At 43.0% G+C, this 26,537-nt stretch overlaps 1 protein-coding gene across 2 annotated transcripts in view; it reads right to left on the bottom strand.

Annotated features, from left to right (window-relative positions):
• ADGRA1 (adhesion G protein-coupled receptor A1) overlaps positions 1 to 23,481 on the bottom strand; it is a 313,062-nt gene extending 289,581 nt beyond the window's left edge. The window contains exons 1-2 of one of the 2 annotated variants that reach the window (XM_083616838.1): positions 23,430 to 23,481; positions 22,939 to 23,255 (exon numbers count right to left, since the gene is read on the bottom strand). In XM_083616838.1, coding sequence (XP_083472964.1) covers positions 22,939 to 23,162 — 224 coding nt within the window. In that variant the 5' untranslated portion in view covers positions 23,163 to 23,255; positions 23,430 to 23,481. The other variant, XM_083616839.1, reaches the window with a different exon arrangement.
• Between the last annotated feature and the right edge of the window lie 3,056 nt (positions 23,482 to 26,537).

The raw sequence follows: 26,537 nt of genomic DNA, 5'->3' as shown, positions 1-26,537 counted from the left end.
GTTAATAGAGGCTATAGAATTAGTAACTCACTTGCCACCATGATATAAAAATGGCTTTCAAATTTTTCATACACTGAAATATATTCGAAATTGTCAGCATTAAGGGAATACATTTTTGAGATAGACTTGCTATTGTTGTAATAGTGACTGCTCTGCCTCGACTCGTCAATGTGTTGTTTGTTAAGTCCGCTCACCTTCCTGGGTGGGCAGTGTTGTGGCCAGGCCCGGGACCACGCTAGTGATCCAACCAATGGCAGGCCGGATTGCCCAGTTGCCAGCTGTTGGCCAATGCCAGCAGTCCTTGTTTGGGTGTTCACCTGGCAGTGGACCCAACCAGCCAATGGGATACTTGGGCCCGCTGCCAGGGGTCATTAAATTGCAGACTGCCCGGCAGTCTCTGTAATTAGAACTGATTTAATTTTCCCACCGTTGATCTGTTAGCAACTCATAAAGCCTTAGTTAGGATCTATTATCCTTCATTGCTCCTATGTAGAACATCTAGCCCTTTTTAGACCAATTATCCTCAAAAGAAAAAAACCTCCCACTTGCTTTGCCACCAGACTTGCAGCCTGGATAACCTGAATTTGTCGTTTCTTTTCACTCATCCATGCCATCACTTTCATCTTAGTCAAAGCTAAACTTCTTGATCTTTCCTCTACAACTGAGTATTTTACCATTTGCATGTATAAGTTGTTTGCTTTTTGAGTTAATCAAGTTGAATATTGATTTACATGAAAGTGTGGATCGGACACAAGTTTAACTGACTGGACATGGCAAGCAGTGTTAGAAACTGAGATATGAAAGCTAGGAGCTAAATGGCACCTTAAGCATAGGTTATGGGCACAACAATGGAATGTCTAGGCACACTTTTTTATAACAAGAATACAAAGCTGAAAATGAATGAACTGCAGCTAAAATATTATGTCATTTTTCACATGGTCTAGTCCTTCCCCTGCCCACCCCCTAATATTTTTTAAAGGGTCTCTTCTCCAGTCTTCAGAGAGCAGCTGGAAATAGGGAGACAGGAAAAGGTCCTCCTTTCCTTCCACTCTGCAGTTTTAATCTGAAATCTTAAGCGTAGTACTGTACCCAAAGGTCAGAAACTGCTTGCATTAATGAAATTCCCTGTTGCAAAATGCACCTGGAACAATGGGAGTTTCGAACACTGATGGCAAGAGTGACTAACCTGTAGCTCTCCTGATATTGTTTGACTACATTGGCCATGTTGGCTAAGACAGCTGGGAATTTGAGTCTAACATCATCTCATGGGCCACAGGTTAGCCACCCATGTGATAGAACCACAGCCTGACATGTGCTTAGGCTAGAATATTTACCGTATATCCCTCTACCATGATAGCTGCTCTATAAACCTTCTGTCTAGCACCAGCAGTCATCATATTCTCTAACTCTCAACAGTATTACCAAACAATGAAAGTAAGCACAGAGATAAATACCACAGTGATTATATGTGCACACATATGTAGGAAGTCCCTGTTTTATTCAAGTGGCATTTTGCAGTATAAAAGGCATGTTTCCTGTGTGTATATATTATGTCAATGTACTCAAGATGTGGTCTTGCCTGGCAACTTGGCCTAGCATTGTTGGAAACACCATTTAAGGAAAAACCCACCGGAAAACCAATGATGGGGTGCTGGTCATTATTTAGGGGCAGAAGTGGAGAACCTGTGGACCTCTAGAAGTTTTTGGAGTGCAACTTCTATCATGCTTGATCAATGGCCATGCTGGATGAGGTTGATTCATTAGCAAGTTCCCCTTTCTTGCTTTAGGGCGACATGAAGAAGCACAACTACAAACTTCTCTAAAGACGAAGGAAAAGAAGCTAGATGGTGAATGTTGCCTTCTTGGACAGCCTGAAACCTAAGATGACCAAATGTAGATAAGGAGGGGGCTCTTGTGAAATGTAAATGAGGAGGGGGAAATACAGCAAGTGCACTATGTGATACACTGTGCTTGCAACAACAACAAAAATCAAATAGTCTACACATGTTATATGAAAGTAGCAACATCAGTTTAGGAAGAAATCTGGAATGTTTTCTTTAAAGACAAAACTGAGCACATCATCCTTTCTTCTACAGAAGTTTGTGTATCATGAGATAGGTGATCCGTTCACCTTACTGAAAACCTCTTGCCTCCCCAAGGTGTGTATCTGGAAGGAGAAGACACCCACACCGGGCTCTTACTAGGCAAAGATTTCAGAATTCTATAGACCTCTCCTTCTGCAACTGCAGAAGAAATAGAAGGGGAGATGAAGGAATAAACAAAAGTGGAATGCCAATAGACAGTTTCAAAACAATTTCTAGTCAGCTACTTTGGCTACCACCACTTCCTCAGAAAGGGCCTCCAGCAAATATTGCTGCTGACCAGAGAGACACCCAGCAGGTAATAAATTGTTTCATACAAAGACTTTTTTAAAAAGTATGTTTTTAGTGCCTCTTGCAAACTTTAATACCGGAAAGTAAAAACAAAATTACTGATCATAGTCTTCCTTTTTATTTACTTAGATTGTTGCCTGGAGTGTGATTTAAGAGTACTCCTGTCAAGCTTATTAGAGAATGTACAATGTTTATACTGTTATATTTCCCAAGGCTTCTAGCTATATTTTATTACTCACACTAAACCCAAGTATACATTCTTTGCAAACACAAGAGAAATAACTAGTCATATCACATGATTGTTTAAGGTGGAAAAAGAATAGCTGAACAATAGTAATTGCACTAACAGTAGCAAAATGCACCACAACCATCTCCCAAGAACATGTGGCTTCCAAATTATTTACCCGTTCAGCAAATTATCACTTCATCTTTGAACTGAACATACTTTAGAAGGGAGAAATACACCAAGCAAATAAACAAGAAGACTGCAATCCTACAGAAGAAACCCCACTCAACTCAATGGGATTTACTTCTGGGTATGTGTGTGTATGTACACACACACACACACACACATGATCACACTATAAAAGTCTCCTTGTAGCATTTGCTCAGTTCCCAGGAGAGTTCTGTCAATAGCATCTAACAGTTTCATGAACTCTCAATAAAAAATTAAGGGCTTTCCCCTCCTCCTTAATGTTCTGGAATGTTAAGTCTGTAAACCAGCCAAAAGATTTTATATGCTCAGAGTGTTTTTATATCCTTTCAATAACAAAATATATTTCAAATGGCTAAAGGCTATCCCAACACTATTGAGCATCTGGACAGATTTCCAAGAGCTGTAACAATGCACCTTTATCTTTAAATGCCCTTTAAAACTTTTCAAATGCTAAACTTTTTTCATACAAGGCCACCATTATCTGGCTAATATATTTTTTAAGCGATATAAATCACATTTTCGTAAAGGAAGAAGTGCTTTTGAACTCAAAATAGACAGTTTTAGAATTTAGCAATGCAGTTTCCTTCGAGAATATCTAAAAAAACTCGCCACAGGAAACTGCAGTTCCTGACTTAGGGGAAGTGGATGGAAGGAAAAATAAAACAACAAAATGTGCAGCCAACCTGAACCTGCTAGAAAACAAAAGCAAGTAGTATACATTGTCCTAAACAAAGGTTGTATTAAAATAGCAACATTACTTGAGGAATAAATCTGGAATGTTTTCTTTAGAGGTAAAGATAAACAAATTATCACAAACTTACCAAGTGATTCCCTGCAGGTACAGTACTTAGGCTTGGGACTATGAGCTAGTTCACATGTCATGATAAACCATGGTTTAGCTCAACCTGTATGGCATGCAGTAAATCTTGAACTAATATCCCCCCCCCCCTTCTCATGTCGCCATCTCACATGAGACCAGGAGGAAGGATTCAAAAGCATTTATTTTCACTGTAAGTAAAGCACAGCTTCCAAGGATCGTAGTTTAACACTATGATCAAGTTTCCAAAACAAGTTATGAAGCTGGCCAGATTAAACTAGACCTAGTGGATATTTAACCACAAGCCCTGACTTGGGCAACATGGGAAGTGGGAACAAAAGCTTCTGAAGTCCTCCCAGCCTCATGGGGGGGGGAGGAGGAGGAGGAGCCCACAAGCCCACGTTTCACTACAGCTCATGCACATTGCACTAAGGTAAAGGTAAAAGGTAAAGGATCCCTGGACAGTTAGGTCCAGTCAAAGGCAACTATGGGGTGTGGTGCTCATCTTGCTGTCAGGCAGAGGGAGCTGGCGTTTGTCCACAGACAGCTTTCCGGGTCATGTGGCCAGCATGACTAAACAGCTTCTGATGCAACGGGACACTGTGACGAGTGCCAGAGTGCACAGAAAGGCTGTTTACCTTCCCGCCGCAGCGGTACCTATTTATCTACTTGCACTGGCATGCTTTCAAACTGCTAGGTTGACAGAAGCTGGGGCAGAGCAATGGAAGCTCACACCGTTGTATGGATTCGAACCGCCGACCTTCCGATCAGTCAGCTCATGAGAGGACTACTACCCTAATGTCCTTTTTAAGGCCTCCCATCTAGCTGGCTACTCTAAGGAACAGGATGCTGGATTTCATAGCATTTTGGTCTGATCCAGCCATACTCTTCTCATGTAATATAACTGAATTCCAATTAACAGTGTGGTGCTGCTAAGAGAGAAGCCAATGGCGTTGCATTCCTTATCAAAGGCCGAATTCTCCCCAATAGCTGAGAAGTAATTATTTCATTTGGCACTGGTGTTACATGCTATTGTTTCTTTGTATGCCATCTTTCCGCTAAATAAGGCTCCCAAGGCGTCTCACAAAGAATAACACACAAACACAAAACTCAAACACACACAAAAATACAACTCGTAAAAATTCAAGACAGCAACATGTTAACGTTTCGACACAAAAAGTGAAAAGCCAAATGCATCCATGTTCCTGCCAAACAGACAAAGGGAAGCCCCCATAAATACATCAGAGACGACAGGAGCAAATACTTAAGCAGCAGCATTATAAGGGTCACAGGCAGGTGGTGGGACAAGGCAGATTGGAAAGTTTGCCCCTTTAATGGTTCCTGCAGTTCCTCTTCTGGAGCAATGCCTCGCAGGAAACAGCTCCCCCTTCTAAGGATCCCAGGCAAGTTGAAAAGTTAAGCCTACATTTGGACAGGCATTGAATTCAAATGTAAAGCATATGATGCTGACAGGGAAAGGGGAATTGTGCATAATTCCTCATCATAAACAAGATGGGCAGGAGGGCTATATACATTGGGCTGCTTCATATGTCAACAATTGTTTGACATTACATCAACGAGCCTCAAAAGATACCCAAGCATCCTTTCTCCCCCTCCTACTCTCACACCCATGAAGCCCTCTTTCACTAATTATGGCAAGTAATAGTTTGCTAGCCTGCACAAAACATCAAGATATGGTTTGCTTCTAACAACCCTAGCATGTGGGGAGGGAGAAGAGTAGAAAGAAAAGCACCAAGGGGTTTGGGGGTTTTTTGGTAAGGCTTTGTCATTTAGCATAAGCTTTATGTTTGTCTTGCTATGTTTAAAAGAATGCCAAGCCCCTTTGAGTAATTTTTAGTGGAAGAGTCGGGCAACACATTTAAAAGCAATTAATTGATTACACAACAATAAAATAACTGAAGACAGAACAGTTGTTCACCCTTTTCTCAGTGCCAGTCATAAGCACATCACAAACAAATCAAGGAGTTTGCTCAAGGTTAACATTAAGGAGAATATCATAACTATTTGAGCAGGTCAGTAATGGAACAATCTGAGATTGTGAGCTCTTTCCTATAAAAAAGAGAAAACATTGACTTAAGATGATCCACTGGATTCCTTCCAAGTCCAGGATTTTTATCTTTGCCAAGGTTAATATCCTTTCAAGTACTCAAGAGCCTTCTCCTTCCAGCTACTGATCTCCTGGAAAACCTGACAGGTTTATTGCTTTTTTTGGCACTGGATAGCAGCACAGGTTCAAGTATTAAAAACAAAAATACCAATGGAAGAAAGTATCAGCAAGGCAACCAAAGGTGTGGGCAACGTGCAATAAATAACCATATAGCAAGTTTTTTTTCTCTTCGGATTTAGATTATGAAAATCCAGACTCCACAGATTCTCCTCTATAAAATCCAAGGAAAACTACTTTTAAAATCTCAGCTTCCCTAATTCATGCCATCTGCCTCAGCCAGTTCTGAAATCACAAGTAGAGACTTAACTTTCTTGGAAAGGGTTAGTTTCTCTTCAGACAAAAGTTTACTAAACTGTCCCTTTCCATCTTCCCCATTTTGAACCCCTTACTTTCTTTGTTCCTAGTTTTAAGAAGCTGTTTCCAACTCTGTTAAAACTTCACGCAGGCTCTGAACTTAGTAACTGCACTCAACTAAATAGTCTTCTTAATATTTTATTATTCAGCCGTGACAACATTGGAGGTGATGAGGGCTTGATATTTCCCTCAATGGTTTATGAAAGCTGAATATAAGAAAGCATTTTTTTAAAAAAAATGGCCTGTCTTCTCAAGGTCTCTTTTTGCTGCTATTTTGCAAAGGAAGCTTGCCAAGCTGTTAACATCTAGAAGTTTTACATGCTTAAGATTCAGCACTTTTTAAAATACCAAGTTAAAAAAGGTTTCCCCCCTAGCCAAAAAAAAAAAACAACCCTTCTGTGAAAGTAATATAAATGTACTAGTTGTTAATGAGCACAAACTCCATATTAAGTAAGCTATTTCTTTCAATAGATTTGTTCACACACACTCTGCAGTAACAGTGCAACGCTGAATGGTTAGGAGGCAATTTCTCTGTCTTGAGACTCCTTGAACTGTCAAAGCAAGGCAGCTCTGTTAGTAAGTTTCAAGCTGTAGCTTCACTTAAATCACCATGCCTTTAGGCAGCCTCGGGTTATGCTCTTTTCTCTTTACCTTCATGTTTAGTCATTGTCCTGTCCCAAATCCGAACTAGATGACAGGAATTTTAAAAGCCTCACAATATACGGATGGAGCAAACCAATTCTCAGGGTATCAGTAAACTTTCTACAGTAATTTCAGTAACCGGGTTTATCAATCAAAGGCAAAAATCTTAACATTTTTCTTCAAACACAAGGATCAAACATTGCAGAAGCAACGGAGGTCAATTTTGACCATCCACAGCTGCCTATTCTTTGACTATTATGTCCAATACCTGATTCTCAAATGTTTTGAAAGTTAAAATGTCTGCATGTTCTGGAGGGCGGGATAGTTTTTCTTTAAAAAAGGGGGGGAAATAGTACATAGTAAACACAACACCACTTTCACCATCTATATTGATCATGGTTATGATAATCAATCATGGCAATGATCATCAGATATTTCCATGTCATGTGGTAGCAATGAAATCTTCAGCTGTCAATTTTCTCTTACATGGGAAAGTATGTAGTATGTAGTATAAACTCTGACAACTGGGAAACACTGGCCTGCAAGCGCCCCAGTTGGAGAACAGCCTTTACCAAAGGTGTCATGGGCTTTGAAGTCACTCAAACTCAGGAAGCAAGGAAGTAACGTGCTAAGAGGGAGAAACACTTGGCAAACCCTCACCATGATCAACTCCCACCTGGAAACCTATGTCCCCACTGTGGAAGGACGTGTGGATCCAGAATTGGCCTCCACAGTCACTTACAGACTCACTGTTAAAACTGTGTTTATGGAAGACGATCTTACTCGGCTATGAGTGATTGCCAAAGAAGAAGAAGGTGGGGGGAAATAGGTCCAGAATTGAAAATTTGCTTTCCTACCTAACTTTTCTCCCAACTATGACACTAAAAAAAATGTATAAAATGCTCAGTCGGCTAACAATTTCATTCATGCCAATAAATTCAGAGTTTCACTAAGACATTGAAGGCATTAACATAGAATAGAACACAAGCATCATCTACAACTCCCTGCAATGCAGGAATCTTTCACCCAAGATGGGGCTTGAACCCACAACCCTGAAGATTAGGAGTTTTGTGCTCTACCAACTGAGTTATCCTCATTTGTAAGCCACTCTGGTGTTGCAATGTCTGAAATACCATTACAGAAAATAAACATTCCCAATACAATACATTTATCTAAGTTATTGCCATCCAGTATGTCTTGAAAGTAAGGGTTTCAGTCCAACAAAGTACTTATTTGTTTTAAAGGCTGTTGCTAACAGCTGTATAATGTCAAGGGCAGTGGTCACTCATTCAGTGTACACAGGATACTGAACTACCACCTTTGTGGCAATGAAGCAGGAGCCAATTTAGAAAAAATCACTCATATTGCTTTTTATTGGATGATTGCCTTTAAAATGGCAGTTGGCACCGAAGTAAACTCTGCATGTCATATTAAACTGTGGTTTAAAACAAACTATCATTTAATGTGAATGAAGCATGTGTTGTTGCACACTGCTCTAAAAAATGTATGGTGTTCCTTCTTTGCTCCTGCCATGCTGTAGATGGAAACAAACCAAGGGTCTGACTTGCCGTGCTGTAGAAACCTGAGGCAGTGGTTGGTTTCTCTCCAAACAAAACATGAGCAGTAAGCCAAAAAAAAAATCTTGGTCACCACTCATAGCCTGGAGAGAAACAAACCATGAGCCCGAGTATGACAACGCAACACTTTAAATTTCAGTGAAGGGCCTAGTGCCATCCTACTGTTCTTCTAGTTCATGGATAGCTGACACAGCACTCTCCAGAAGTTGGACTATAACAGCCCTAGTCAACATTATGGATGGTGGGAGTTGTAGTCAAATGATATCCTGACGGCAACATGTTGACCACCCTTGTTCTAGGCCAGCGGTTCTCAACCTGTGGGTCCCCAGATGTTGTTGGACTACAACTCCCATCATCCCTGAGTGCTGGCCTTGCTAGCTAGGGGTGATGGGAGCTGTAGTTCAACAACATCTGGGGACCACAGGTTGAGAAAGGCTGCTCTAGGCAGAGTAATTCTGTGTACCAGACACCCACAGGCTTCGTGGGGACTGTGACAAGAAGCTATCACATTCAGTATAATGACCAAACTTTAAAACCATAATCACAATCAAGGTGCATAGCACTAATGGCACTTCTCCCATCCCAGTGTAGCACTATGATTTTAAACCAGTGCCAGAAGAAGCTGCTTCCTGGACAAACCTTTAACAAGATAGTGACCAAGATGTAAGCTGAGCAGCCAAAGGCCAGAACAAAGGCTTTCAAAACCTCCTATCAGCAATACAGTGCCATAAGATCTGGGCTATACAGCTGAATTGCAAAATTCAGAGAGCTGCAAATTTTGAAGGATGGCTGGTATGGTCTTTCTTGGATCACTTGGTGTTTCAGAAAATGCAAATGATGCAGGTTCACCTTTAAATTAAAACTGAAGCGAATTTCTCCTCCATGCCTACTTGCCACTTAGATGGGCAGCTTCTGCAAAGCTACAGTAACTGAAATGGTAGCAGAGAATTGGTTTGCCCAAGAATAAATATTCTTGTAGAAACATAGCATTTGGAAAATGTAAAGAGTTAGTTTGATTTTTTTTAGTTGGGTTTTATAAGCAACTATGTCTAAGAAACATTTGGTATTTACATTATATGGTGAGCTTTCAAGGCAGAATCAGCATTATGAACTATATCAATGACCACCTCACTATACAAAGATACTTATTGTACAGTATAGTAATTCTACAATCTGTCCATTTCTCCCTCCTCCCAGTAAAGCTGTCGATTGCCCTTTTGAATTAATCCATCCTGCATATTAACTAGACCAAAACAAATATGGGGATGTGTCCTCTTAGTATCTTAGTTAAGAAGAAAGTTCAACACAAATTTAACTCCATCCTTCCCTCTCTACAGCTACTATAAGTGGGTCTAAAAGCATAATTAAATTCCTATGCATGGTGAAGCACAATTCATCATGATCCAAGGAATAACACTCCTTTCCTTGCTAATCACAGAACAGGTTGAACAAGAGTGTGCAACACTCTTCTGAAAAGGCATAGGCTGCAACTGTAAGTCCACTTACCTGGGAGTAAGCCTCATGAAACTAATGTGATTTACGCAGAATGGACATGTGGGGTAAGAACTTGAATTTGTCACCCTGCCTCCAAAGTTCAAATGAAGAAAGTTATTTATGCTCCATTTCTTTTTTTCTAATCTATTTTTAAATCAGTGCATTTATTCATTTACTGGTTTATTTATCGGGGGGGGGAGATTAATTTTAGTGACAACACTACAGCCATTTTAAACAGAACTTCCACATAGATATTGGACGTTTGACTGGAAGACCATCACCGCCCTCCCGTTCCAGAAAATATATACTTGGATACACTATATTTATTTGGATTATATGTACACATGGGAATTATTCTAATTGACCCACAAGATCCAGCTCGTGACTGCTGTCTAATGTAGCAAAACATTGTGGTTTACTGTCTCAGATACTGTAAAACATTCCTACAAATAAAAGAACACTTACAACAATAATGTAGCAATTTGCCAGATACTGTGGTTTCTGTCCCAGTCACTATTATTTCCTTACTGTTAGCTTTTGAAACCATGAAATGTTCCATGCAGCTTTCATTAGATGCGTCAACAATATGCAGCGACACTCCAACATTTGCAGAAGTGGACAGCAGAAAAGATAGACTTGGGATGTACTTATCAGGGTAAAATGATGTCCTTTCCTGCAAAGATCCTAAGTGGGGGGAAAGGAGCCAAGAACCAGCAGCTCCCCTAACTGCCTGCAGCCCCAAATACTATAAAAATGCTTCAAGAGTCTGCTGCTACTGCATTCTGGCAGAACAACTTGCTTTTGAATAGCTTTATAATAGTTTGCACATTGTCGAAGAGAAGTCAGCCAGGTGTTTCAAATCATTTCCATTCTTTCCAGTGTGTCCCAGTGATTTAAAATATTGTTCCCAGTGTTCTAGATTAGTACTTAATTCACTCTCCTTTGCTATGCAATTTAAAACTCAGCAGATCAATAAAAGCTGATGGTGATGCCTTTTCCATAATATTCAATGGCTGGTATTTGAGACACACACACACACACACGAGAGAGAGAGAGAGAGAGAGAGAGAGAGAGGAAATCAAAGAAGTAAGAAAAAACTAGACTTCAGTTTTGAATATTCATCATTTGAGTGCTCACTTAAAACCTTTTTACTGCTTGTATGAGCCACTCATGCAATTTTCCACTCACCCTTCTGGACAGAAGTAACCACTGCCTCTTGGTAAATGGAGGACCACTAAATTCCTTGCACCTATCCCTCCCAAGCCACTGACCTGTTCTCCACTCTTGCAAAAGCTTCATCCCACGTTCCTTCCCCATCCCAGCCAATGCTGCCACAACTCTAGTGAGAAAGTGTATGCACAGTGGGAAAACTCTTGCTCACTTCCTCTACATGGTGCATTTCATACAAGTTCCTGCTACACTACAGTTATCATATCATCACACATGCAATCAAGCCATGATTGGAAATAGATTTCCAATTCACAGATAATCCTGGGCGTTGAGTGGGGAAAACAATAAACAGGGGGAAATGTGATCTAAAATCAAAAGGTATGAAACACCAAATGAAAATATAGCAATATGGCCAAAACTCACATTCAGCCATTTCCCAAGCCTGGGTGAAAAGGTGTACCTAAGGATGCCACAAAAATGTGTATAATGTAAGAGCCAAGTACACATCTGGGGGAAGAATCTCAGAACTTGGGAGGCCACTACTGTAAAGGCCACTCAAGGCGGGTCGGGGCTGCTGATTCTTCTAGATCTGTCAGCAGCTTTCGACATGGTCGATCACGAACTCCTGAACCACCGCCTTGCCGACGTGGGGATCCAGGGCACAGTCCTTCAATGGCTGCGCTTGTTTCTCTCTGGTCGGGGACAGAGGGTGGCGCTTGGGGGGGGGGAATTGTCATCGCGCCACTCCTTGGTGTGTGGAGTACCTCAGGGTGCGATACTCTCCCCGATGCTTTTTAACATCTTTATGTGCCTCCTCGCCCAGCTTGTCCGGAGTTTTGGGCTGGGTTGCCATCAGTATGCCGATGACACCCAACTCTGTCTGTTGATGGATGGCCATCCTGACTTGGCCCCAGACACACTGACCAGATGTTTGGAAGCTGTGGCTGGGTGGTTACGTGGGAGCCGGTTGAAGCTAAATCCTTCGAAAACAGAGGTCCTGTGGCTGGGATGGGACGATATGGGATTGGAGGGGCAACTCTCATCTCTTGCGGGGGCGCAATTAGTGCCAGCACCGTCCGTTAAGAGTTTGGGTGTAATCTTCAACACCTCCCTTTCCATGGAGGCGCAGATTGCAGCTATAACAAAGGCGGCATTTTTCCATCTCCGCCAAGCTAAGCAGTTGGCTCCTTACCTCTCTCACCCTGACCTAGCCACTGTGATCCACGCGACGGTCACCTCCAGACTGGATTATTGTAACTCGCTCTACGTGGGGCTGCCCTTGAGACTGACCCAGAAACTCCAGCGGGTGCAGAATGCTGCAGCGAGACTCCTTACGGGGTCTTCGCTGTGAGATCACATTCACCCGGTGCTATACCAGCTGCACTGGCTCCCGGTGGAGTACAGGATCAAGTTTAAGGTGCTGGTTTTAACCTTTAAAGCCCTATACGGCCTAGGACCGTCGTACCTACGGGACCGCCTCTCCTGGTATGCCCCACAGAGAAGCTTACGGTCTTCAAATAAAAACATCTTGAAGGTCCCAGGCCACAGAGAAGTTAGGCTGGCCTCAACTAGAGCCAGGGCTTTTTCGGCTGTGGCTCCGATCTGGTGGAACACTCTGTCACAAGAGACTAGGGCCCTGCGGGACTTGACATCTTTCCGCAGGGGCTGCAAGACAGAGTTGTTCCACCAGGCCTTTGGCCAGGGCACAGCCTGACTCCCTCCCTCGGCAATCTTCACGGAGCTCTGGCCCAATGGTTGCCAGTGGCTTGATCTGAATTAATTAATTTATAATGAATGATTTTAGAGTGTTGTTTGTGCTGTACTTTTGTACTGTTTTATTGTTGTTAGCCGCCCTGAGCCCGGCTTTGGCTGGGGAGGGCGGGATATAAATAAAAATTTTTATTATTATTATTATTATTATTATTATTATTATTATTATTATTATTCCCTGAACCTCCAGGGGCAACAGAACTGCTAGCAGAGCACACTGCAGCAATCCAGGCAGTAGGCCTGGGTGATATATCGCCCAGCTCCAATATGAGGAGCAGACCATGATGTCAGGTTCACTCAGCAGGATATCGCTGGTGAAACCGCCACCGCTCCTAAGTCCCTCTACTAGCAGCATCTGCTGGAGGGAGTCAAGACACAGCTTGTTCCTCCCTTTGCATCTTTAAACTACTCAACTGAGGAGTGTGCAGCTGCCCTTGCCTCAGTCAAGCAGTTAAAGGAGCCCCCAACCTGGCACTGGCTCCCACAAGCCGGTTGCGGGGTGGGAGCTTTGTGAAACTGCTCAGCTGAGGGGAACGCAGTTGCTGCTCCCTACAGCAAGCAGTAAAAGGAGCCCTGTTGCTCCGTTCACTCACATGCGAATGATGAGAGCACAGGGGCTGTCTCTTCTGGGGGGGGGAACCTTCTCTCACCCCAGCTGGGCAGCACCAACAAGCTGCATTGTCCAAGCCCATGAGACTAGGTGACACCACCTCAGCTCTTGAGGTGAGAGCTGGGGCAGTTTCACCCAGTGTCTCGTGGGCAGAGGTCAATGCATCCTTTCCCCCCAACATTGTGGTATAGTGCCAAACCACAATGCTTGGCTGGTGATACACTGCAGTGTTGAAAAGCTGATATCGGGCAGGAGATGCCCAGAGCACTGATTCTGGAACAGCTTTCAGAGCTCTTTTCAATAATCCATCAGGAGATGATGAGAGCTTGAATCACAGTTGTCAAGTCTTCTCTCTCCAAGAAGGGCCCTAGAGCTGGATCAAGGAGTACCCACAAGCTATGTACCTCTCCTTTCCAGGAATGCAACCCCATCCAAGACAGACTGCCTCTCCACATCTCGGACACAAGAACTTAGCACACACAACACCACCATCTTGTTGGGATTCAGTCTCAATGTATTGGCCCTCATTCTGCCCATTACCATCTTCAAGCATCAGTCAAGAACCTGAACATTCTCTTCCAATTCAGCTGGAACCATGAGACAGAGCTGGGTATCATCAGTGTACCAATGACACCTCGCTCTCCAAATATCGCGATGACAGTTCCCAGCAGTTTCATGTAAATGTTAAACAGGATGGCTTATAAAATGGAGCCATGTGGGGCACCACAGATCCTTTTCCATGGTGCAGAAAATTACCCCTACTATTGACACCAGTTGGAATGAGCTAAACCACCACTGTGTGATGCTTTTCACACACAACCCACAGAGTTGGTCCAGAAGAATACAGTAGTTAACAGTATCAAAAACCATGGAGAGGTTGAGGAGAATCAACAGGCGTGCATTCCCCTGTCTCTCTTCCAACAATCAAACAGGGCAGCTTCAGTTCCATATTTGTGTTGGAAAACAAACTGAAATGGGTCCAGATAATCTACTTCTTCTCCCAATATCCCTGCAGCTGGGCGATTTTCACTCTCTTGACAACCTTGCACAAGAAGGGGATAACTGACAGCCGATAGATATTTAACACTTCTGGATCCCAGGAGGCCCTATTAAAGAGGGGGGATATTGCCTCCTTTGGGGAATCTGGCACCTCCCACTATAAGGCATCAATTACCCTCTGAACCCCCCTCCACCTCTCTTTTGAGCCAGCACAGAAAACCAAGTGGGATGCCAGAGGCTTCTATCCCCAACACAGAAATGCAAGAGAGAAAACTTCTATTCCCTCCTCTGTTAGTCCACAGCAGGCTAGTAAAAATACTGTATTTTATTTACAAGGCTGGTGTAAATGCCAACTTCACACTTTGCATACATATGTCCAAAAATAATGACATTCATTTTAATCTAATAAAGATGAAGATAAAATTGACAATAGAGAATAAAGCTCTTCTATAAGCAATGGGGAGGTATTGTCCAAGCTTCCAGATTTCATATACATACAAGAAAAATTTGTTCTCCCGGCTCACAATAACTACATTTCCTGAGAAGTGGGAGAAGAATTCCTTGTTTTACATTGTCTGAACATATGTTTGTTGGCATACTACATTTCCTGTGGTCCTATCGTGGGATGGGAATAGCTGTATCTGGTGAAGGAGCTAAAGTGTCAATGACCTTTCGTCTTTATATTCCATCCTGGATAGAGAGAGCAGGCGAGGCTCAGCAAAACGGAGGCAGCTGCAGATACTTCAGGAAAGGAGAAAAGAAATGTGGGCTGCAACATAAAAGTTCCATTAGGCAAGACAGAGCCTGATCAGCTATAGAAAGAACTGAGAAGGTTCAAGTTAGAAATCCATGTTGTGAGCTGCAGTCCAGCTATTAGGGCTAGAGCTCAGAGCCCAGAGCCATAGCAGGAATGGCTCACTGAGACAATGAACAACTGCAGAGGACTGCAAACTAATAATACAGGAAGACTGTAAAATTAAGAGATCTGAACACAACCAGGACACTAGGAATAAGAAGTAAATGCAGCAAGCATTAGAGCAATAAGAAAGGAGATGCCAGAAAGTTAGGGGAGATCAGTTTTTTAGACAGACTGTTACACACATCACCTTGTAAGCCTTCAGACATACCGCTTTAATGAATTACAATTAGTTTAACCATTTGTAGAAGGTCCCTTTAAAAACTGGTATGTACCATAACCAAACTTGTGAAGTTAAAGACCACCATGCCCGGAAAACCTGGAGAGCCACTGCCATTCCATGTGCACAATACTGAGTTAGATGGACCAATGGTCTGAAGTTCAAGACAGGAACAGGACCAGGGACTTGTTCAACCAGCAGATAAACTGGGATCAGAAACTTAAGGTGGCCTCAAGACAAGGTGCTGGGTGTTTATTTTTTAAAAGCGAACTTACTGCACACAAATTTTTAAAACGATGCCTGACATTGTTGTGAATGATTGAGCACACTGCTCAATCCTAAGAATTTAAGGCAAGCCTGCTAGATCAGGCCACCGGCATATCTAATCTAGCATCCTGTCCTCACTGTGGCTGACCAGATGCCTGTGGGAAGCCTTCAAGCTAGATGCAAATGCAACAGCACTCTTGCAACTTGAGATTCTCAGGAACTGCTGTCCAGCAGTATAATGCCTCTGACCATGGAGGCAGAACGTCTCCTCTTTCTCTGGGAACACATGAACTACAGTGCAAGTTCTGCATTATCAGACTCATGGTTTGCTTCACTCCAAGCAAGCCACAAGCAGAAGCCAAGGTTTGTGCTTTGCTTACCACTCCTAGTTTGAGAGACAAACAAGCTCTCTCTGCAATTTTCTCATAGCATGGCGCAGGGAGATGAGAGGCGGGTGCAGCTGGGCAGCTTGCACTGGAACAATGTTCAAAGCCTGTAATCCATTATTTGATTTAGACCAAAATTTTAAACCAAGTATAATTCAAGACATAAAATTTGGGTTTACAGCAATTTAACTGATCAAAAAGTTTCAGAAATATTCTACTACTTACGGGGACATAAACTAGCAATCTTTACACCTTGCACCAATAGGTTTATGATCTTAGTGGCAATGAACTCCAACAACACTTTGCTAATGTGGGCTACCATATCAATGCATGATCCATGAAGCAAAGTTGTAGCAGAGGGAAAGCAAATCTAGGCAACAAAAAAATTAAAGCCAAACATCAGCAAAAAAAATAATAATCCACACACATACAAAAAAGAAGTTATGACAGTAGTAAATATTTGAAACTTTATGGAACTATGTTATATTTTGTATCTATTTTACAGTCTCCATCAGTACTGGTATTGTTTTTAATATATATATATTTTAAAAAATAATGTGTATTGATTATTAAATGAAAAGTTGTGAAGGTGGATTGACATTGGAAACTGCAAAACAAATGTTTCCATCCAACAACATACAAGAGATGAAGAAAAAGAAAAGAAGAGGATAAAATAATAAATATTAATAAATCAGTATTATGTGCGATCCAGCACTCATAGTTTGCTTCTCTCCAAATAAACTATGAGCAGAAGCCAAGAAGAGACCTTCCACTTGTGATTTGTTTGGAGAGAAACAAACCATGAGTTGATGGTTTGCATGTTAACACTAAGTCAACCATTCCATGGTTTATTTCCCCGCTCTGAGCAGGGCAAAATTGAAAGCAGCATGCTGTTCATCAATAATAATAATAATAATAATAATAATAATAATAATAATAATTTATTTGTACCCCTGCCTCCCCGGTCAGAGCCGGGCTCAGGGCGGCTAACATCACAAAACTAACACAGTATACAAAGAACATAAAAACAGGCAACCAATTAATTAAAATACATCTTAAAATTAGTTCAGAGCAAATTAAAATCTGGATAGATGGCAGCCCATGGGTAAAATTGAGAGTGGTTAATATTCTCCAGGGCCAACTGTTATCACTGGTCTTATTATGCCTCTTTAATGCTTGTTCTTATACAGAAAGAAAAGAATCAATCTGAACCCTGACCAAAGGCCTGGTGGAACAGCTCCATCTTACAGCCCCTGCGGAAAGATGTCAAATCCCGCAGCGCCCTGGTCTCTTGTGAGAGAGCGTTCCACCAGGCCAGGGCCATGGCCGAAAAGGACCTGGCTCCGGTCAAGGCCAGTCTAATCTCCCTGGGGCCTGGGATCTTCAGGGTGTTATTATTTGCAGACCTTAAGGTCCTCCGTGGGGCATACCTGGAGAGACGGACCTGTAGGTAAGAGGGTCCTAGACCGTATAGGGCTTTAATAAACCACGGCTCATTTCTGACCATGGTTTACCATTACATGCAAACAAAGTCAATATCATGCACAAATATTCCCCAAGTATTCTGACATAAAGTTTGAACAAAGAAAAACTGTTTGTTTTTATTTGAGTTGCTTGCTAAAACACTATATTCTTCTGAAGCGTCAAACACATGGTACAAACATCCTAATTAAATACAGTGGAACCTCGGGTTGTGTATGTGATCCGTGCAGAAGGCACGTTCGCAACCTGCAGCATTTGCAACCTGCAGTGCCGCATCTGCACATGTGCAGGTTATGATTCTGAGCTTCTGCACATGCGCCAAAACCAGGAAGTAACCCGTTCCGGTATTTCCAGGTTCGTCGCGTTGCGCAACCTGAAAATGCATAACCTGAAGCGTCTGTAACCCAAGGTACCACTGTGCACTAATGACCTTCAGCAGAAGACAATAAAATATTTTCTAGCAATAATGCTAGTAATTAAGCATATTGCAGCAGTTATGGTATCACTTGTTTTAGAAACAGCTGACGTCAGAATCTAATAAATGTTTGCAGTTGCTCTATTTTGTTAGAATTGGTGGCCAAGGGGAAAAGGTACAGTCATCTCAATAGCCGAACACTTAATAATCATGGTATGGAACCTGACATAGTCATGCTTAGAGTAACTCCACTGAAATTCCATCATTTTCAATGGTCTGGTCTAAGCATAACTAAATCTAGAGCCAACCTAATATATGGAATAAGAAACTAGCATATCAGTGGGAAACACTTCCCTCGAATACTTTTATAAAATAAAATGAATAAAAATGCTTTGAATATCCATACTGCTAAAATTGCAGCGTTTCCATTTCTAGAGTCATGAATTATTAGGCAGAATGGCATGCATGGAGAATATTTTAAACAAAGTACCCTTTTAAACATCAATAAGACAGAGCAGCTGCCTAATCGTCTCAGTTGGGTTCAACTGCCAGTGCACTTCTTTAATTTATGGGGTCTCACATTCAACAGCCCAGACAATCATAAGATGTACAGTTTCTCAAACCTGTTAATTCAAATCAAGGTTGCAAAGCTCTCTTGACACTCAAACGCAAGATAATGGCCTACATTTGCAAACTATTTACCAGCAGTTATGTTTAATCCTGCCATGTGCATTTGACTCAACTTAAAGGAGAAATGAAACCGTAAATTCCTTTCCCTCCAATACACCAGCTTTGTTAGCTGACTAAGCATATCCCATTGTATAATAGTTATGCAGTTTATTATTATTCGTGTGAGTAGTGGAATCTAGCACAATCTTAACCTTCATCTATCCTATATTTTGGAAAGTTGTTTGCCGGTTTGCTATGTCTTTGGACACCTCTTAAGGTATGGCCACCAAACTTTGCACGACAGTTCCTGAGATAATGGAGCAGGTTTTCTTCTATTCTGAATCAATATGCCATTTTGATTCAAAGACTCAACCTTTCAAAACTGCACAGATTTTAACCACTGGTTTCAAAACTGCCCTGAGCTTTTGTTTTCTTAGAATTCTCAAGTAATGCCAGGTACAAGACTGCTAGTAGATAAATAGTACTCTGCTGCAAAAAAACACCTCTCACTGTTCAAAACAAAATGGGTCTTTCAACCACTTTCCAACTATTTGTTTGCCAGAGAACATATTATTCTTATGTGGCAGATAGACATCCCTTGCAATATCAGTAATATGGTAGAGGTACAGCTGCCAGTGTACCCATCTGAGTCTACTTATTTCCTGATGCAGCAGTTCTTATGCTTTGGCCAGTCAGCCTAGTTTTGCATGGAAATATTACCTAAGAAAAAGGTAATCTTGATTTATTACAACACTATTGAAGGTTTTTTTATTACTGGATAAAATGGTTTCTACGCTTTTAAAAGGTGCTATTACATCTGTAACACACATTTATTTTGTTCACCCCCTCTATTCTCAGTTTGTTAAAACAATCTGAAAAGTTATGTTCCATATGCTGCAGCTCCTTCTCCATGGGCCAATAAAACTGAATGGAAACAGACACTGTCTGCATGAAAATGCTCTTTCCCAGCTCTTCCATGCAGCTAGAAAAACATATCTATGGACACTAGTGTTTGCGCTTTTTATCACCAATTTCTGCAGCTGGCCAAATGTCACACAAGTGTAATTTAATTCACCATAAACACTTTCTCTGCAGAAAGTATTTGACACTTTCAATCAAACTGTCAGCCACATGTTCAGCTACTGAAACAGGCATTTCCTTCCTTTCATTTACTCAGATTATTGTTTAAACTTCCATTTCATAGCCCAATATTAGTTTTTAATTAATACTTTCAAAAGTTATGTGTACATTAAAAATGTTCACAAAATGTAAAGTAAACTGATTTAAAAGATCTAAAGGGATTTCTAAATGTGAAATACAATAAATGCATTTGTCATTTCCATGATGCAATGAATTTTTGGAAAAAAAAATGGTGTTTTTATAGTACAGAAGATCGGATAAAGTGTCAGCAAGTGGACAGTTACTATATATTTGTTTCCCTTTCATCGTAGTTCAACTGTCCCCCCCCCCCATCAACCAGCCCACTTGTTTTCTAATATAACAGTCCTATAGGGAATAGTATCAAATTTGTAAAATGTGTTGCATTCAATAGCTGGAAACAAAAAACATATACAAGCTTACTAGATAAATATATGCCAGACACTGTATTCCTAAGCATGTTTATACGGAAATAAGTTAAATTGAAACGAATGGCTGTCACTTCCAAATAAACACTGTTCAGAACTGGGATGCAAGAAATCTGACCCAATGCTTCCATGTTTTCAGAATAAAGCGAGGAGAGTCTTTTCTTTACATGTGGCATTTTGTTTTCAGAAACTTGTTAACTGGTGGAGAAAGTTCACATGTAGCACAACTGTATGCATATATACTCAGAAGTAAGACTTGTCGTGTTCAGTGAGATTTACTCCTAACTAGGTGTGCATAAGACCGCAGCCCAATATACTGAGAGTGTGTTTCATACTACACAAGCAAGTTGGAATGTTGTATTGTTAAGATAATAAAAACACGACGATAATGCTAAATCATATGGTTTTATGGTGTTGTGTATAATATTTCAGAAGGGTTGCAGACAGTTCCAAATGCAGTTGGCACATCTATACCTTAATGAGGAAGAGGTTCCCAGATGAATAGTAAGAACAGCGTAATATTCAACAGCTTTCACAAAAAGTTGTGTACCAGAACACAGAGTACAGCTGTACATGTCCAAGCACAAGCCCCACAGATGTTGCAAATTATTATCTTTTCCAGTTCCCTCTCTAAAAAGTGCTGAATTTAAGAGAAAAGTCCAGCAAGGGCTGGAAATGTTCACAGCATGAATTGTCAACAAATAGATTTGGTAGTACAGGATGAGTTGCATGAAGGTATGATTTAGGGGGCAAAGTTAGACAGTTTGGAATACTTGGGCCTATTAGTAGTAAATTACATTAGCCCATTTTTACAATTCAACAAACCAGTTGAGATTTCTTTTACAAAACAAACTCTTTTTGCTGCAGTCCTAAACACATTTACCTGGAAGTAACTTCCACTAAACTTGACAGAGTTACATAGATATGCAATAGCACTGTATGCACCCCTAAACCCTACTTACGTTGGGGTACATTATCTTAAAGTCTAACACTTTAGTCTTAATTGGGCTTTGGGGCAAACTTTAAGTATAGGCTTTATGTCAATAAGACTACAGTGATATTTAAACCTAAGTACTTCAGCTTAGCTGTGAAGTGGATCAGCCTGTTAATTTACAGCCCTGGGCCATATTTTCTTAGATGTCAAGTCCCAGTGGTTTCAGTGAGAAACTTCCAAGTAAATACACTTATGAATGCAGGCTTATGTTCATTTTTAGTTTATGCAACAGGCACAAATAGCTAGAAGAGTACATGCTGGGTCAAAAAGAGCGGGGGGGGGGGGAGCTTCTAGCAAGCTCCAAACAGTTAATGTGGGCATCTAAAAATATGGACAGTATATCTCATTTCTCAAATCCAGTTAAGGGAAGGCCATCAATTTCAGTAAACAGCCCTTATTATGCAGGGCATTTTTGTCTGTTATCTTTAGGGTCTGAAATTATCCGCTGTCAGATTTAAAGATGCCTCAGTTGATATAATATGCATTGTGGAAGTATTATTTGCAAAACCACTGGGCAAGGCAGTGTGCAATTTACTTCGCAGTACATAGCGCTCCCCCAAAAGCAAGCAAAAAGCGACCAAGAGTTTCCAGAAAGGGAAGCAAATACGAACTCCTAGTAGACAAGCCTTTAGAAATGCAGACGAGCCAAAAGTTTAGAAATCACCATCTGACCTGAGCCCTCCATAGTAATTTGCATTTATGAAAGATGCACCAGGCTGCTATTCATTCCTCTCTTCCTTCACACCACAACATACCTGGAGTTTCTTCCTGTCAAACTTCTATTGCAAGGAGGCAGAAGACACAGGTCACTTAAGGGCGCACTATGCAAACTATTAGCGTGGCATCTCTTTGCTAGGTGAGACTGTCATTTGTCAACTGAGAAGGAAGCATCAAGTTTTCCTGTGACCCTGAGAAAACTAAGATCCTTACATTGGAATTTTGAGGTGTTATTGGGAAAGACCAAATCCCAGATCTTTCAGGTGTGCCTCCCGGTTGCCACCCTCCCCCGATTTTACAAACACATAATTTCCATTAAGTATGTCCATTCTGCAGAGAAGTGTGTGTACGACAGCCGGTCCACCTTAGTTCTAGGGGAGCTCTTGCGTCGCTTGCTCCAGTCCCAGTCCCTGCAGCCCGCTCCGCCCGAGGCAGCCCCCTTTGACAGCTGGATTTCCTTTCAACCACACCGCCACCCCTCGCCACTCCTGCATGCCTGAAAGCGCAGCACGTCTTCATCGTGCCGAATGCCAACGGGCGTCCCTTTGGAAAAGGACGGTACCTAACCCAAACATGGAAGGGAGGGAGGGAGGGGGTCCTCAAATGCGCCCCTTCCCTACGCACAAGGTAGCCGCAAGAACGCTCCGCTGAAGCGGCAGCACCGGGAGCATCCTGAAGCTCCATCTGACAACCTGTAAAAGGAAAGCAGGCTTGTCTCTGAGCATGTGCAGAGTTTCCCTCCCGCGCGCGCCCCGCACCCGAGATTAGAACTCCGGGCAGATTAGAGACCCCGACCCTTCGGAGCCCTCCGAGCTCGCGCTCGCTCCTTTACTCACAGGGACACGGTGCGGTTGGGCAACAAGGCGGGCTGCAAAGTTTCCACCAACTCGCCTCCGCTGCAGACAACTTTGATGCGGACGGTCTGTCGGCCGGGTCCCTTGGAGCGCTCGGCGGTGCACAGGCAGCTGTCCACGACCAGGTCCGGGCAGTTGCGGTTGGCCGCCAAGAGCCCCGCCACGGCGGCCGCCACCAGGCAGAGGCAGCAGCACAGCCCTTGCATGGCGAGGGGGGCGGGCGGCGGCGGCGCCTCGGCTGCTCTCCTGCGCTTGGGTGGCTGCAGAGGGAAAGGAGGAGGAGGAGGCGGAGGCGGCAGCTGCTGTGGCTGCTGCTGAGGCGCTCATGGCATGGTCGGCGCGCCGCCGGCACAGGGGGCTCGCTGCCCACCACCACGCCTCCTCCGCCCTCTCGCCGTGGGGCATAGGCGGGGAGGCGCCCCCTCGGCCGGGCAGCGCCGCGGGGCGGACCCCAGCGCCGCCGCCGCCGCCACAAACTTGGCTCTCTCCCTCTTCGCCACGCCGCCCGCCTCTCGGCTCCTCGCCGGAATAATGCCTCCCTCTCTCCCTCACGCCAAAGTGTCGCTGAGGTGGAGGGAAAAGGTTGGCCGCGCCTCCTCCTCGCCGGCCGGGGACATCCCGCCAGGAGGGGGCAGCAATGGCGTCAGGGCGAGGCGGCGGAGAGGAAAGGGCCGCGGCCAGCGCCCTTGGGAGCGGTCGGCCGCGTTCTTCGCGCGCTTTTCCCGCCTGCTCGGTGGAGAGAGGGGTCTGTCAGGGCAGGCGCCGCGGAGCAAGAAGTCCCGAGTCCCCGCGGGAAAGAGTCACAGGTGAGCCTGTCGAGAGGCAGGCACACCTGTGGGAAGGGACTCTTGTTTCTGGAGCAGGGCGAGCACGAGGGATGGCGACTCACAGTGCCGGATTGACATCTAAGCTAAACAAGCTATAGCTTAGGGGCCCCCAAAAAATTAAAGGGAAAAAAAATACTGGATGTACATTTCCAAAATATAAGATAAAAAATAAATAAAATAAAACCTACATGCGGCAACAGTGTTTTGTGTTGTGTAGGCTCCTACGATGTAAGTAATGGGCCCACTTGCTAGCCTGCTCCCTAAAATATCACTGATTTGCTCATTTCTATATACAGTGGTACCTCCGGTTACATACACTTCAGGTTACATACGCTTCAGGTTGCATACGCTTCAGGTTACAGACTCCGCAAACCCAGAAATAGTGCTTCAGGTTAAGAACTTTGCTTCAGGATGAGAACAGAAATCGGGCTCCGGCGGTGTGGCAGCAGCAGGAGGCCCCATTAGCTAAAGTGTGCTTCAGGTTAAGAACAGTTTCAGGTTAAGAATGGACCTCCGGAACGAATTAAGTACTTAACCTGAGGTACCACTGTATAGGGTGTCTACATTTTGCATGGACTGGTTGCATGGTGCCATGTGCAAATAACTTTAGATACCTATTATGTAGCTATATGCTACCATACAAACACAAAAAAACAGCAAAAATTTGTTGTTGGCAAAGGACAGCTGGACATATAAAGGGCCCCATTACCTTCAGTAGCTTAGGTCCTCATCAAACCTAAATCTGGCCCTGGCAACTCAGAAGTCCCGTTGCGTTGAGTGGGGCTTGCTCCCACTGAGACGTATGTAGGTTTGGGCCCTAAGGCTTCTTAATGTTGCCACACTGAGCAGTGAATGGGTGTCACCTGGTCCACCGTCCAGCCATTCCCATGATGAAGGTAGAATGGGGAAGTTTGGGTCACACGACTTTAGGGAGCAGAACAACCCCTTGCAGTGAATAAATTGGAATCTTGTATATTATTTGCATGCCACCGGAGTCTTCCGAGTGGTGTGAGAGGCTTAATAATGCTTGAGGAAACTGCGGAGACTGTGGTGTCTTTAGGCTATATGGTTTATTTGCACATATATGCAACCCCTGAGTCTATGATTAAGGGGTTCGCAGGATCAATACCCCGAAAGGTTCTTGTTTCTTCCGTAGTCACAGATTCCAGCAGAAATCAGCCATGGCTCTCACTCTGCCTTTCCGTAGATACAGCTTTAGCATCCAGCTTCTAGCTCACATCACTCAGTTCTCCGGCCTTTGGTCATTCCAACTAACAGGCAGTTGAGGAAAGGAAGCCCACCCATTTGTTTTCTGGCACAGAGCCACTCCTTTTGTTCCCTTAATTATCTATCCTTAGTGGGCTATTACCAGACAGGCCTGGCAATTCCAGCAACTGGAAGGGGGACCCAGACATTAGAAGGGTTTTAACCTATGGCCTACTCCCTACAAAAAAAACCCCTCATAACACTATGTTTTGTGTGCTAACAGGATATAAGGGGAACAGTTGGGTTATGTAGTATGATCCTTCAAAAAGGAACAATTCTCCAAACAACATTTTAGTGTGTAACCAACAACACCTGGGATATGAAAAGTATCTACCCACTCAGGTTCAGCTGCTCCCTGTAAGGCTTCCAAGGTGCCTAGACATCTAACAGATCATATCAAGTAGCAGCATGAGATGGGCTCCCTGTTGTCACTTGATTCCCAGGGCCCAGATGATTCTGGGTTCTGTTATTAATAGCCCTATTCTATCAACATTCCCCTCTTCATACGATTAACAGTCACAGGGATGGAGGAAATGATATATAAGGAGCTAAAGAAAATGTTTAAAAACACATTTGTTTAAAAAACCAGAAGCCTTTTTCGTTAGGTATAACAGGTGACGAGTTACCAAGAGAAGATATAAGATTTTTTGTGTACACAACAACGGCAGCGAGAATGCTACTATCCCAGAGATGGAAGGAAGGAGAAGTACCAACAAAAGACGAATGGCAGATGAAACTGATGGAGGATGTGGAGATGGCGAAACTGATGGGGAAGATCCAAAACCAAGAAGATCAAGATTGGAGTAAATTTGTAATTTACTTAAAAGACACTGTAAACAGTTAAAATATTTGGCAGGGATGTAAGGACACTTGTAATGTGGAATTATTTATGATAATTATGGTTAATTAATAGTTAATGGTTGGGACGCGGGTGGCGCTGTGGGTTAAACCACAGAGCCTAGGGCTTGCCGATCAGAAGGTCGGTGGTTCGAATCCCTGTGAAGGGGTGAGCTCCCGTTGCTCGGCCCCTGCTCCTGCCAACCTAGCAGTTCGAAAGCATGTCAAAGTGCAAGTAGATAAATAGGCACCGCTCCGGCGGGAAGGTAAACGGCATTTCCATGCACTGCTCTGGTTCGCCAGAGGGGGCTTAGTCATGCTGGCCACATGACCCAGAAGCTGTATGCTGGCTCCCTCAGCCAATAAAGCAAAATGAGCGCTGCAACCCCAGAGTCGGCCACGACTAGACCTAATGGTCAGGGGTCCCTTTACCTAATAGTTAATGGTAAAAGATGCAGCAAATTTAAATTTAAATATGGAATCGAGGGAGGGAGGGAAGGAGGTCTGAAAGGTTCAAAAGAACCTTGAATTTGAATGTTTGAAAAGGTTATGTTTTATATGTATAAAATTATTAAAAACCTAACTTAAAAAATATTTTTAAAAAAAAAAATCACATGGCTGGGAAAGTAGGATTGCATCCACTTGTTCTAT

The sequence above is a fragment of the Podarcis filfolensis genome (assembly GCF_964270895.1).
Source record: "Podarcis filfolensis genome assembly, chromosome: 5".
In the NCBI taxonomy this organism is placed as follows: domain Eukaryota; kingdom Metazoa; phylum Chordata; class Lepidosauria; order Squamata; family Lacertidae; genus Podarcis; species Podarcis filfolensis.
Note: the sequence above shows the minus strand (reverse complement) of the source record. Positions and strands in the feature narration are given on the sequence as shown.